Raw genomic sequence first — 12,397 nt, 5'->3', positions numbered from 1 at the left:
ACTGAAAGCTTACAGAGATTAATTTGACTTCTGCTTTGAAATATGTGTCAATGTTAGATTTCTGACAAGACTTGATGAGGTGAATATCCACAAAGCAGTGCAAGGTGATTTGTTGGGTTGGCAGCTTGAGGAGTGTTTCTAGCAAAGGTATTGTTCCTCAAAATGTTCTCGGTGGATACAGAGTATTATAACCACAACAGTGGTATGAGCAAAACTTACACTGTATTTACCAGTATTCTAGACAAGATTTGTTATGGTTGACCTAATCGTGGAGAGTTACCGGTAATTAATTAGGTCCAGACTAGTTTACAATTGAATCCATTGGTGAGAGCGCTCTAACTCATACTGACTGCGTCAGGCTAAATTTGGCAGAGGGGATTGATGAACATATGTATATGTCATCGTTTAGTAAATATGTCACGACTTAGAGATTCATGTCACCATCAGATGAACACAAATTTATTACACAAAGCTATGATGACTGTATGTATAGATTACATGATACAACATTTATTACAATAATCACTAAAATAATTTAGTATTGATATCTACGATATATTACTATTGGATACTTTAATGAAAGTGACGAACAATTCATTTACATGATACCAAAAAATAATAAAATAACATAGCAGTCATAACTGATATGAGACCTTTTTCTTTCATACAAACTGAATTTATTTAAAAAAAGCTGGAAAGTTAAAAATTAACAACCAGCAATATAAAATATGCATTAAAAAGTGGAATATAAATATTGTCATAATATTAATCTGATAGATTTGTTCTTTTGAATGGCAAGTTCTTTGGTAGACAGTATGTCATTGTTACTAAAGAAATGAATACATTTAAGAATGGGAATGCTTATTAATTCCCTTTATTCCATTCTGACAAGAAAAGATTGACAGATTTGTTCAATGTCTGTAATGTTTAATGAAAAGCCAATATTGTTATCCGCTTTGAGTTTGTGAGACAAATATCCATGAATCAGGGAAAATTTCAGGTGAAAATGTTATCATTTTCAATAGTTTGAAATGTTAACGTTACATGCCCATTTTGCAAATTTGTGAAACATCTCCCCCAAAACAAGTAAAAATCTTAAAATATGTAAAAATTATGTTTTTTGTTTAAAACTTGATATTCCTGCACCCACATTTTTATACAATTCATAGAATACTGATAGATCTTATCCCTTGTACAAACATACACATGTATAAGTGACCTTTATAGACTCAGTAACTCAGTTTTCCTATTGTTTACAAATCTAATTTAGGAGATTTTACTTAAATTTACACTTTCACTGCCCATCCACAATCCCAACATTTTATGGTACATATCTTAGTCAGGGGCTGAGACCTCACAGATTTGTAAAGTGGAAATGCAACTTTAAACATTCAATTGACTATGAAAAGATACACTGCTATCATCATAGCGAGTATACACCACACATGATGTGATGATTTTGTCTGGATGATAATTTTTAAACGCCACAGTTCCCCTTAAAGAATGAATTTTAGGCATATCAAGTACAAACATTCAAGAAGGGGAATGGGTCAAAATATGCGGTTCAAATGAAGCTAATTTTACTTCACTCAAGAAACCGTTTTTAAGTACATAGTAATAATGGCAGTGATGAATATATTACCATCAGCCAGTGTGATTACAGAGGTTCAAGCTGAATTAAAGATGTCATGTTCATCATACTTACATTACTGGTATTATGGGTTCATGCCATCAGAACACCAAATATAGGGGTCAGTGGACAATAATCAAAATACATCGGCCCAACATGAAAAATGTACAAAATTGTCATTTTTACTCTGGTTTCTTTATATTTCGAATTTTTCTTGGTGACATGGGATGAAAAGGTCATCCCATGTCCTTTTTTGGGGTCACCAAGCCAGCAATATTGTCAGCTACTTGGCTGACATATGATCCACATAAATGATATACTGTAGAATACTTTATTTTCGCTTGGAATTTATTTTCGCTATTTTCGCTGAAGGGATGATTCCGTGAAAATAAAATCCAGTGAATATACTTTTTTTCCTATATTCACATTCAATTAATCAAAAATCAGTGAAAATAAATTCCATAAAGAACGCCCAAAAAGCCTTTTCAGCGAAATTTAATTCCAGCGAAAATAAAGTATTCCACAGTATTTGCTTTCTGAAAGAAACACAGCTGTATATGCCTGCCAATTAGCTAACGATACTGCTGGCTTAGTGCACAAAACATATTTGCAGCCACAATATTTGCTTTCTATTATGCATTAACCCACAATGCATTGCGTATATGCAGTAAATGCACAGTAGCAAAATTTGAATTCAGCTCAAACAACCTTAAGTACAAGAATTGAATACTGTATTACACTTTGAAATTGTAACAGCGCCCTCATCAGTATAGAGTACGAAACTGCATTAACTAAAGAGAGCGCCCTCAACTGACAACCAGATTCAATAGGATTTAATTTCCAGGTATCAGATGTCATCAACCACATTTTAACATTTAATCTCGTTGTGTGTTGTTTCAGGACATAATCAGTTGTGCTTCATGCATGATACGTAATCTTGGTCCCGTAGGAATTCCTAGCTTCTCCAATCGTTGTTCATTGAGAAATGGAAGTTCTATCATGCCAACTTTCTCTCGGTCAAAATTTGGAACATATTTCTGAAAAACAAAGATGAATAGAATCAATTAGTCATGATAATTGCAATGACAGACACTTAGTTTTTAGCATACTATATATGAGTTGAAAACACACACCATGACAGAAGCCTGTCACCATTAAAAGTACATGTACATGTAAACCAGCATTTGCATTTATTGTATACAGGATACTTCAGTGTAAGTAAGCTCATGACAATCAACAAATTGTTTATGTTTCCTACAAACTTTTGAAATAGAAAAAGTGCCAAATAGCACCACAAACGACTGTGTGGTGATTTCATCAACAACCTCACATATATCACTGATTTGTGATCTTTCAGAATCACACAGTGATAATTATCTACTAGACACAAGTGATTACTGCAACATTTTTGTATCAATCCGAGCCATAGGCGAGAATTAATGCTACTCTGCAATTATATATTCATCACATGCATATTTCCACAGACCAAAAAAGTGAAATGGCAGGAGGTTGATAAAATAACATTGAATATGAATATATCATTGTGAGCACATAATTTTGTGTTCAATGGTGTTTACCTCATATCCAAGCTGCTTTAAAAATATTGCAAGTAATGGTGGCTCTTCACCAAAAAATCTGAAAAAAAAAAAGAAACAAAACAAATTCTCATCCATTATTTGAACTGAATAAGTTACCAATGATTAATGCACACATCATGTTTAAGAAAGACACTATGCAACTGAAACACTGAACCAGGTTTCATTTACTTTCATTATGCAAATAAGACAATTACCGGTAATATGCAAACATTTCTACCCAGAACAAATCTTATTTGAAATTAATTTGTTCTCCATGTGTTTCTGAAAATATCAATATAACACAGACATTGGCTGAACACAAAATATGGGTAAAAGTCTCCTTAGAAACTTTTATAGCCTTTATACCACAGCTACTATCGCACTTTTTTGTGGAATGCTTTACAGGTTAAAGCAGGGGTTTTTCTAGAAAAAAACTGCAAGAGGGAGAACTTCAATTCAGCAGCGCCACCAAGTGGCGGAGATAGGGTTCTCCCTACCAGGTTGTGGAGTTTTTGATAATTCTTAGTTAAAATGGAGCATTCTATGGCTTCCTTTGGGCCAAAATTATTATCAGACATGTCACAGTTGAAAACTGTGGCCACATGTGATCCCTGGTCAATCAGAATTTTATGGTTGCCAGAGGATCTGCGCCCCAGGGTAAGGGGGCACATGCATTGCAAGAGGGCGCTGCGCTCCTGTTCCCTTGTTTAAACAAATCCCTGTTAAAGTACTTGATAAAAACCTGAGAACTCCATGAATCCTACTTACTTAGTCAGTTTTTGGATTCTATGTGAGTTTGCTGATGGCGGTACAGGCTTCAGTCGGTGATTTCTTGACATTATAAAGTCACCAGATTGAATCATGTGAAATTCTTTTAAATGTAATATTTCTTGTTTTAAAAACTCTATTTCTTGAATTAGGGAGTTTTGTGATCTGAGTTCTGATGATAGATGAGCCACACTACGGGCTAATGTCACTACATGGGATTCCACTCGAGCAAAACGTCTATTGACCAATTTCACATCTTTATCTCTTTGTCCACGTTTCACACTCCCTGATATAAAAAAAATGATAAAATATAGATTATGATATTAGTTAAAATGAAAAACAGATTATTTTTATTTTTGACATTTTTGGTCAAAAACAAGTATTTTTTCTTTTTCTAGCTTTGATATTTATAACTGGAAACTAAATAACAATGCACATTCAAAAGCTTATATGAATGACACATTAGGCGTGAGCAATTAATCATCGTTAACTTGTATCCATACAACTTTTGAGCAGAAACTGACTTGGATACTTGGAATAAAAAACTAAATCCGTATTACGATGAGCCATACCTCGGAATCTACCACGGGACTGTAATGACTGCTGGCTTCCAGAAAATCTTCTGCTTTCAAATTTATCGTCTTTATTCCCACTAACTACATTCAAGATATCTTGGTACATCTTTTCAAGTGCTATTAGTTGATGGCGGACACTATCGGCATCTACTCTTGGTCGGGAACTATCTTCTGTCTGTGACTCTGAGGCTAATCCATAGCTGTCTTGCCCAGTGTCCAGGTGTAATGTAATAGATTCTGAAAAGTTACCGGTATATATTAAATGAAAGGTAGTACTGTTTGACCACTACCCAGCATTCTATCATCCATATTTTTAGGCTCACTAGAAACTTTTTATCAACTAAGAATCAACACACATGCAAGAGAAGACACCAACACAGGGTTAACAATGCAGTACAATAATAACCAATACTGTACTATACTATTAGAAGTGCACTCACACATAGCATGTATTTAAGCTGTACAACAACCTAGTTTTGCAAACTATTTTGATAAGGCATTTCTTAAAAACATGTACTCAGAGCAGATACTGTAAACTGGTCTAATTTCGTAAGAGAAAATTTTTTGCAAATTTCATGAGTCAATAAAAATCGTGAAATTGTATAGCAGTGAAAATTTCTCTGAGGTTCCATTGCAATGAGTGTCACCATGATAATGTACAATAACATTCTCTGATTTGCCACAAATGTATATTTTTTAATGAGTCAACATGCAATTCTGTCTTTAATTCCATCCATAATTATTACAATGTCATATACTCAGATACTCCACTTTACTGCATATCAATAAATCTATAATGTTAGACCAATGTACTACATATAGCCAATTACAGTTTAATTTGAAAAATCAAAGTAAATAAAAAACAATTACACCACACTTACCACTATCTCTGACTGTATCATCTTCATTAGAATCTTCACTTTTTGCAAGTTCTGCAATAGGAGGTGCTAAGATGGGTTTCTCATATCTCTTCCTTTGTTTATTTCTCCCACTTCCCCTATGAAACAACCCATGTGGATACAATCGTATCTGTGAGCTTGGTCCTCTGTTATATCCTTTTTTCCGCCTGTCACTCCCATTTTTCATTTTAGCTAACTGTTCAAACGGTGATAAGCGAGAACTAGTACGTGACCTGGTTGGCGGGGGAGACTCCGGTGGCGTAATGGGAGGAGTGTTATCAGGTGATAACGGTGGTAAGGGAGGTGTATGTGATCTAGAAGAGCTCTCACTTGGTGTATAGTTCAGTTCAAGGTCAATTCTACCTTCTGCATGTGGATTCTCTCGCACTTTTGGTGGAACTCGCGACGATGAATGTAATCCGGTGGTTTTTATGGAAGATGGCAAATTACTGAGGTATGAAGACATTTGTGTGTGAGCTGATGTCATAGAGTCAGTTATACTATTGTATGACACTGTGGAGTAATTGGAATCTTGTGAAGCTAGTCTATTAATTGGAAGTGAATTATGTGTAGTTACTGATTTCTGTTGTCTTTCATTTTCAAGTTCTTTTTGATATAACTCCATTCGTCTTTGGTCCTGCTGATAATTGCTGACAGGATACGGTCTATGCACATGTGTGGCTTGTGTTTTATTCTCAACAGCAGGATTCATATTTTTCCTAATGGGACTAGAGTCTCTACTTCTTGCTCTCTCATAAGGGTTCTCTATCGTGTTTTGTGGCAATGATCTCGCAGAATCATGAAAGTGATGAGGTTGTCTTGTAGGACTGACATCTCTTGAGTACTGTCTTGTTGGACTTGATTCCCTTAATTTGTTTGAAGAATGCCTTGTTGGACTTGATTCTCTCTCTCTAGATGGACTGGATTCTCTTTGCCTGGTTGGTGACTGGTCTCTCCAATCAGATTGTTGGCCGGGATGTCTATGCAGGTGCTCATAGTAAGTAGGGAGTTTCCTTGGAAGATAGGGTGGAGTCTGTAACACAATAAGGGGGTCATTATTTTAATTTGTTATTTACTAGATTTAAAAGATTAAATTAAATGCATATATTAAACATCTTCTTATTGATTTGTTGTTGTACTCTACCTGACTAGGATGACCACTGTATAATTTGTTACATGCATCTCTTAGGTTATCTACACTGCTAGACGGTGGAGCTCTAGTTAGGTTATCTACACTTCCAGACGACGGAGCTCTTGTCTGCTGCCAACTGAAAACAAAATCACTAAAATATTAAAACATCTAATGTTATGTACCAAAACATAATCAGATCCTGGATTTTTGTGTTGTAACTGATATTTTAAATTGACACCCAATTATGTGACACTTATTATTGCACATATGGCGATGAGAGATTAGATGCAGTTATATGTGATGAAAATAGAATCATCGCCCTGAACTCCTGACACATCAGTTGAACGTCTGTTGCACTGTTTGAGGGCATACTTTGCATTATCTTTATAATAACCTTATTATTATATGCCGCTAGGTGTAGGATGCCCCGAGCAAATATGTAAAAATTATTGAAACTTTTTTGGAATCTTGAAAATTAATCCATATTTGGGATTCACATTTCCTAATAAGGTAGGACGCAGATACCCTGCACAATACCACAAAACTATGGCACATTGTAACATATAGAGATACAGAGACAGATGTATAATAATTAAGATTATCACAAGAATACCATAAATAAGTTCATAATATTACACTTCATACCTGGGAGTCACAAGTGATGAACTACTGGTTGAATTGCTAGGAGATTTAGTATTGCCTGGTTGAGATGATGATGGTGGTGACATTCTGTTGTTCACATGGTTTTGCCTTGGAGATGTTGGTGATGTTGTCCTGGGTCTTTCAAGAAGGGCTTGAACTCTAGGTCCTTCTTTTTTCTCTCCAACATGTGAAGGCTATAGAAAAAAAAACATAACACCATGCAATATATGTAGTGTCCAGGAATGATATGCACTGTGAAAATGATATGGACGTCCTGAAAACATTTAATACAGAGAATGAAAGAAGCCAACGTGAAATAAATGCAATGAACTGTGAAATGAAAATGAAAAAAAACCATAACAACAGAAATCAGTAATTAAAGTTACTTTATATCTAGTTCACATAATTGCTTGTTTAAGCAGTTTTCAGATGATTATGCTTCTAAAACAACTTTTCAATAAAATATTTGTTTATACTGAACGCATCCAATCATGACATTTCTGTATTTGTATTTACAATAATCGTACCACATAAGTTGAAGGATATGGATCCCAATCACCGCTATATGCATCATATTTGACAGTTCCGTCTGTCATTGTTTTAACTCGTCCATCGTCACTATCATTATCATCCATGAATCGAGATGGTGTTCGTCTTGGTGGTGGTGGAGGTTGCAGTAATTCACCGTCATCATAGTCCTGTATGGTGATGATAAATGATTTGTATAAATGAAATGTAAATGTGATGAAACATTATTAATGTGGTGTAATGTAATGTGATGTGATGTGATGTGATGTGATGTGATGTAATGTAATGTTACAGTAGTTTTTAGCATGCTATATTTGTTCCAATAGAAACACATACACTTTATAAATTGAGAGATTGGTGAACTTTAAATCACAACAAAACAAACATTGATGGATCACAGGAGTAGATATTTCAGATGCGCTCATTATAGAGAATATACAATGTAACAATCTATTGATACAACAATTCAAATTACATTCTAAGCAGTGTGCAGATATTTATAAAATTCCTTAATTTTGTCAAAATATTGATGCAACATCTTGCACATATTCCTGCATTTTTCAATTCATTTTAGACCAGATGGGCATAACTTCACATTGGTTACAGGTCTTTCTTCAAAAGTTTTGAAAAAATATGAAAAACACTAATGTATTTTTGAAAGGTGAAAAAATTTGACATTTTAATTTTAGGTTGATTCTGGTGTGAAATGGAACAAATCAGAAAAATAAGCATACAATTCACATGATATGTGGTAAAGTTTAACTCTTATAGTTTAAAACATATGGCAAACATTGACATATTACAATACCGGTAATAGATTTAAATATACCTTATTATTTTGCTGCTGTAAAACACCTGGATGAGGACTATCAAGCAATGTTTTCAATCTTTCCTCTACAGTTAAGGATACTGTATCTCTCACAGGGTGCTGTCAATAAATGAGTAGTAATCAGACTTTAACATTTTTACGTCAATTAAAAAATATTAAAACACTGTAATTCCTTCTCAAGGAATAGTAACCATGGAAATAATATTAACTATGTTAACTTACTTGTGTATTTGATGACCAAGCATTTGGTGGTGATCGTTGGGGTTGTGGCGTAATTGTACTAGAACTACTTCTTATCAGCTGTTGTCGTCTCTGATCCGCACCATGTTGCTCAACTTTCCTTTTGTCTAACTGAGTTGTAGACTGTGAAACAAAATTAATTTACAATCAGACAAAAATTCAGTTCCAATGTGAATGTACTGTACACTTATTTAACAGTTCATGTTCATCTGACTGTAATGGTATTTGTAATTAATCTTTGGATATAATCCCTTTATCCATCATGTGTGTTACTGCCTGTCAAAATAACTGTAACTAGCTTTCCATTTTACTTTTGGATCTTGTAAAATTCCAATGTACAATATAGAAAAAAAAGGTATTTTCACTTGGCAAACTGTTCAGTGAAAATAAATCTCAAATCTTGCAGTACTAAATTTGCTATATTAAAAATGCATCTCTAATAAAAACACATATAACCAGAAATTGCAGTTGTTGTAAACTGTAAAAATTGATTACAATATTACTTATATTACCATAGATAAAATTATGTAAATTACTTCGTTGAATACGCATTTAATATGGTTCATGTATTTAATATATCAACTATATTTATTATTACAATACTATAAGCTACAAATAGAGAAAATATAGTAATTACCCTGGTAACATATTTTTCTGTACATACCACACAATACTAATGACCAATGTCCAGACAACAGTGTTTTACAGTAACATCCTTAAGTGCATATTGTAAGACTATTTCTACCCATATCAGTATATTTGAAATACAACATATGTTACTTTGAAATGCACCATACGGATTATTAATAAATTAATAATCCAACAAATTTAAACCACCATTATCAAATAAATAATTACCACAATTTTCTCTGTGTGCGATATTTGATGGTTACTTGCTGGCACAGCATCTGCCATTGTTCCTGGTAATACTGATGAAGAATAGAAACCTAAGGCTGCTTCTCCATCATTATTGACTCTACCAACACCTAAATAAACAAACATTACATAGCATCAATTTTAAAATAAATCCATACATTGGTTATGGTACTGTTGTTCAAAGGTCACATATAAGAATATGAAATATTGAAAAGTTGTTTTCATCTTGATAATTCATAACAGTTGCTGGTTTAGCGTGATGGATTAGTGAGTGTACTAATAAGCTTACCTGGATTGTTTGAGCCTGCACCATTCAGCTGGTACTTGGGCTAGCAAATAAATAAAAAAAAAAAATCAATGCTATAAAGGTTCCCTGACTGAGAATCCATAGTTATCAAAACAATGTGATCGATTTATCAGGTTATCAGTAATTTAATGATGCTAAAACCATCACCATGGTGACCTTCATTAAAAATAAAATTGGTTCACCATTTGAGATTAATTACTTGGCTCAAATTGACTTAAAACTAGTGGACAGGTGAGGTATGTTTTGTTTAATCCAACACACTTCCTATGTCAAGTGGTGAACTATTGACATGTCAGCTGACTATAAAAAAACTATAATTGATCATGCTTATGTTGACTTAAAAATTGTAAACAATAACTGTACATGCATTAAACTACTGGTATTCATACAGAAGAAATGCAACATATAATTAAACATTTTAATTCATATTGTCACATCATAATCACTCAGTAACTTACCTCAAAACTATCTTTGACAGTACTTATAAGAGATAGGCTGGATTTTAAATTACCATCAACAAGTTCTAGAACAAAGTAGTAAAATATAAATTGACGCAAGGACCACAGACGTTCATGTGATAGAAAACTATGCACTGCCATCTAGAAATATGGTACAATATTCTACAATGTGAATGATTATATTATCCTATAATATTTATTTTTGCTTCAGTTCACTGTCAGTGTTTCAGTAAATTACAATTATTTATCCTACATGTATGTACTGTAGTACAAATGTCACTGTTATTATCATAGATACTCACCTTCTGTTGTTATACCATACAGAGGCACCCCTTTAGCATCAAGATACTGAAGACACCTCTGAATATTCTCAACTTTTTGTGCTCTTATTATTGGACGACTGTTAATTCCAGGAATTTTCTCATTTGCTGCAAAAAAAACAGAGGGGAAAACTATTATAGTCTTGTACTTTGGAAATGTTACAAGGGGTGGTTAAAGGACACACCAAACATTAAGAGGTCCCAACACGCAAGGGACTGTTAAAAGTAGTGGGGATAAATTATCAATTTTGATGCAAATGCTAAAATAATAATTTGAAGATTTCTTAGGCCAAATGAACAAATGTAATTGATTGGAGGTACCGGTACCTGCATGTGAAATTTGAGGTTTTGACACAAAGTGTGAGAATCTGAGAGATTCATGTAACAAAATAACATTTGTCTCACCGAATATTCATGCACATGCTTATTCTGTTATCATGTAATAATGATCTGAAAAATTACTAACAATTTGGTATTTTTTTGTTGAATTTCACTCTCAATGCGGTTTTTATCATACATTGTTAGTATTTTTAGATTTGTTTTCTTCTTTCACAAATCTGAGAGATACATGTACCCCAGCACAAATATTAATGCACTTTTTTAAACAAAAAAAATTGAAAATATAGTAATGAAATTAACAAATCTTAGATGAACTTGCAGTTTGGGAATAGAAATAAAAAAATATTGCTTTTTATTAAAAATGAAAAAAAAAAATAATCATCACACATTAAACAAATCTAAGTTCACCCAAGATACATGTATAGTATCAAACCACTGAACTGCACTGATCCATTTCAATAACTAGGTCAAAGTACAGCTGTGAGTATGTATATGAGGACATCTTTCATTGCCAATATACTTAATGGGTTTTATAGCAAATAATTCTAATATAAACGCATCATAATACTCATCACAAATGAGTTAAATTAACAAAATTAACAAATTCAATGGTATAACTTCAAAAAACCAAACAGAATTTTAAATCATAATCTATGATAATTTTAAAACACAGACTTACAGGACAGTCTCAGCAGTGATATGTTATAAATAACAATTCTCCCTAGTGTCATTTGCAAAACAATTTATTTACATTTTAATTGTAACCAACCATAGTAGAAAATAAGGATACATGATTGGAGTAGCAACACCTTTAACAAGCGTACATTTATATTTAAATGTCAATAAAACAGAAACCATAATACGCTGTGCTGGTATGTGTAATCTACACACAATCCATTACATGATGTATCACAGTGGGTGGGGACTGGCAGTAGCAAGGTATGCAAGAATTAATTTCAGAACTTAGGTGGAGTGTTTGAGTTCAAAGCTCAGAATAACAGTTAAGATGGGTAGGGACATTTTGTGATACAACATGGGATCAAGCAGTGTTACTTAAGGAATAAAAGACGCCACACTGCACATTATAACAGAGAAAGGATGGGGTGTGGCAATAATGTGCAAGACGCAGACTGGCTGATTATTTTTAAACGAACATCCCTGTCAATGCCCTGTTATAATGCAATAATTGTTAGTGCAGAGTATTGATTTCACTTATGATTGATACTCTGAAATGTTGAACAGTAGCCAGTAGCAGAAGGAATTTCAGTGTGGTAAGC

The 12,397-nt window shown here is 33.5% G+C and overlaps 1 protein-coding gene across 2 annotated transcripts in view; it reads right to left on the bottom strand.

The window, feature by feature from the left end:
* Positions 1-424: 424 nt before the first annotated feature.
* The window catches only part of LOC100378522 (uncharacterized), a 40,342-nt gene continuing 28,369 nt past the window's right edge, over positions 425-12,397 (bottom strand). For both annotated transcript variants that reach the window (XM_002735436.4, XM_085490538.1), the window contains 14 exons: positions 10,764-10,889; positions 10,462-10,526; positions 9,986-10,025; positions 9,679-9,806; positions 8,803-8,943; positions 8,581-8,679; positions 7,751-7,921; positions 7,227-7,417; positions 6,594-6,717; positions 5,432-6,482; positions 4,548-4,787; positions 3,976-4,261; positions 3,208-3,265; positions 425-2,667 (listed from right to left, as the gene is read on the bottom strand). In XM_002735436.4, the coding sequence (XP_002735482.3) occupies positions 2,527-2,667; positions 3,208-3,265; positions 3,976-4,261; positions 4,548-4,787; positions 5,432-6,482; positions 6,594-6,717; positions 7,227-7,417; positions 7,751-7,921; positions 8,581-8,679; positions 8,803-8,943; positions 9,679-9,806; positions 9,986-10,025; positions 10,462-10,526; positions 10,764-10,889 (2,861 nt within the window). In that variant the 3' untranslated portion in view covers positions 425-2,526. The remainder of the gene's footprint in view (positions 2,668-3,207; positions 3,266-3,975; positions 4,262-4,547; positions 4,788-5,431; positions 6,483-6,593; positions 6,718-7,226; positions 7,418-7,750; positions 7,922-8,580; positions 8,680-8,802; positions 8,944-9,678; positions 9,807-9,985; positions 10,026-10,461; positions 10,527-10,763; positions 10,890-12,397) is intronic.

This window comes from Saccoglossus kowalevskii, chromosome 2 (assembly GCF_978046115.1).
Source record: "Saccoglossus kowalevskii chromosome 2, keSacKowa6.1, whole genome shotgun sequence".
Classification (NCBI taxonomy): domain Eukaryota; kingdom Metazoa; phylum Hemichordata; class Enteropneusta; family Harrimaniidae; genus Saccoglossus; species Saccoglossus kowalevskii.
Note: the sequence above shows the minus strand (reverse complement) of the source record. Positions and strands in the feature narration are given on the sequence as shown.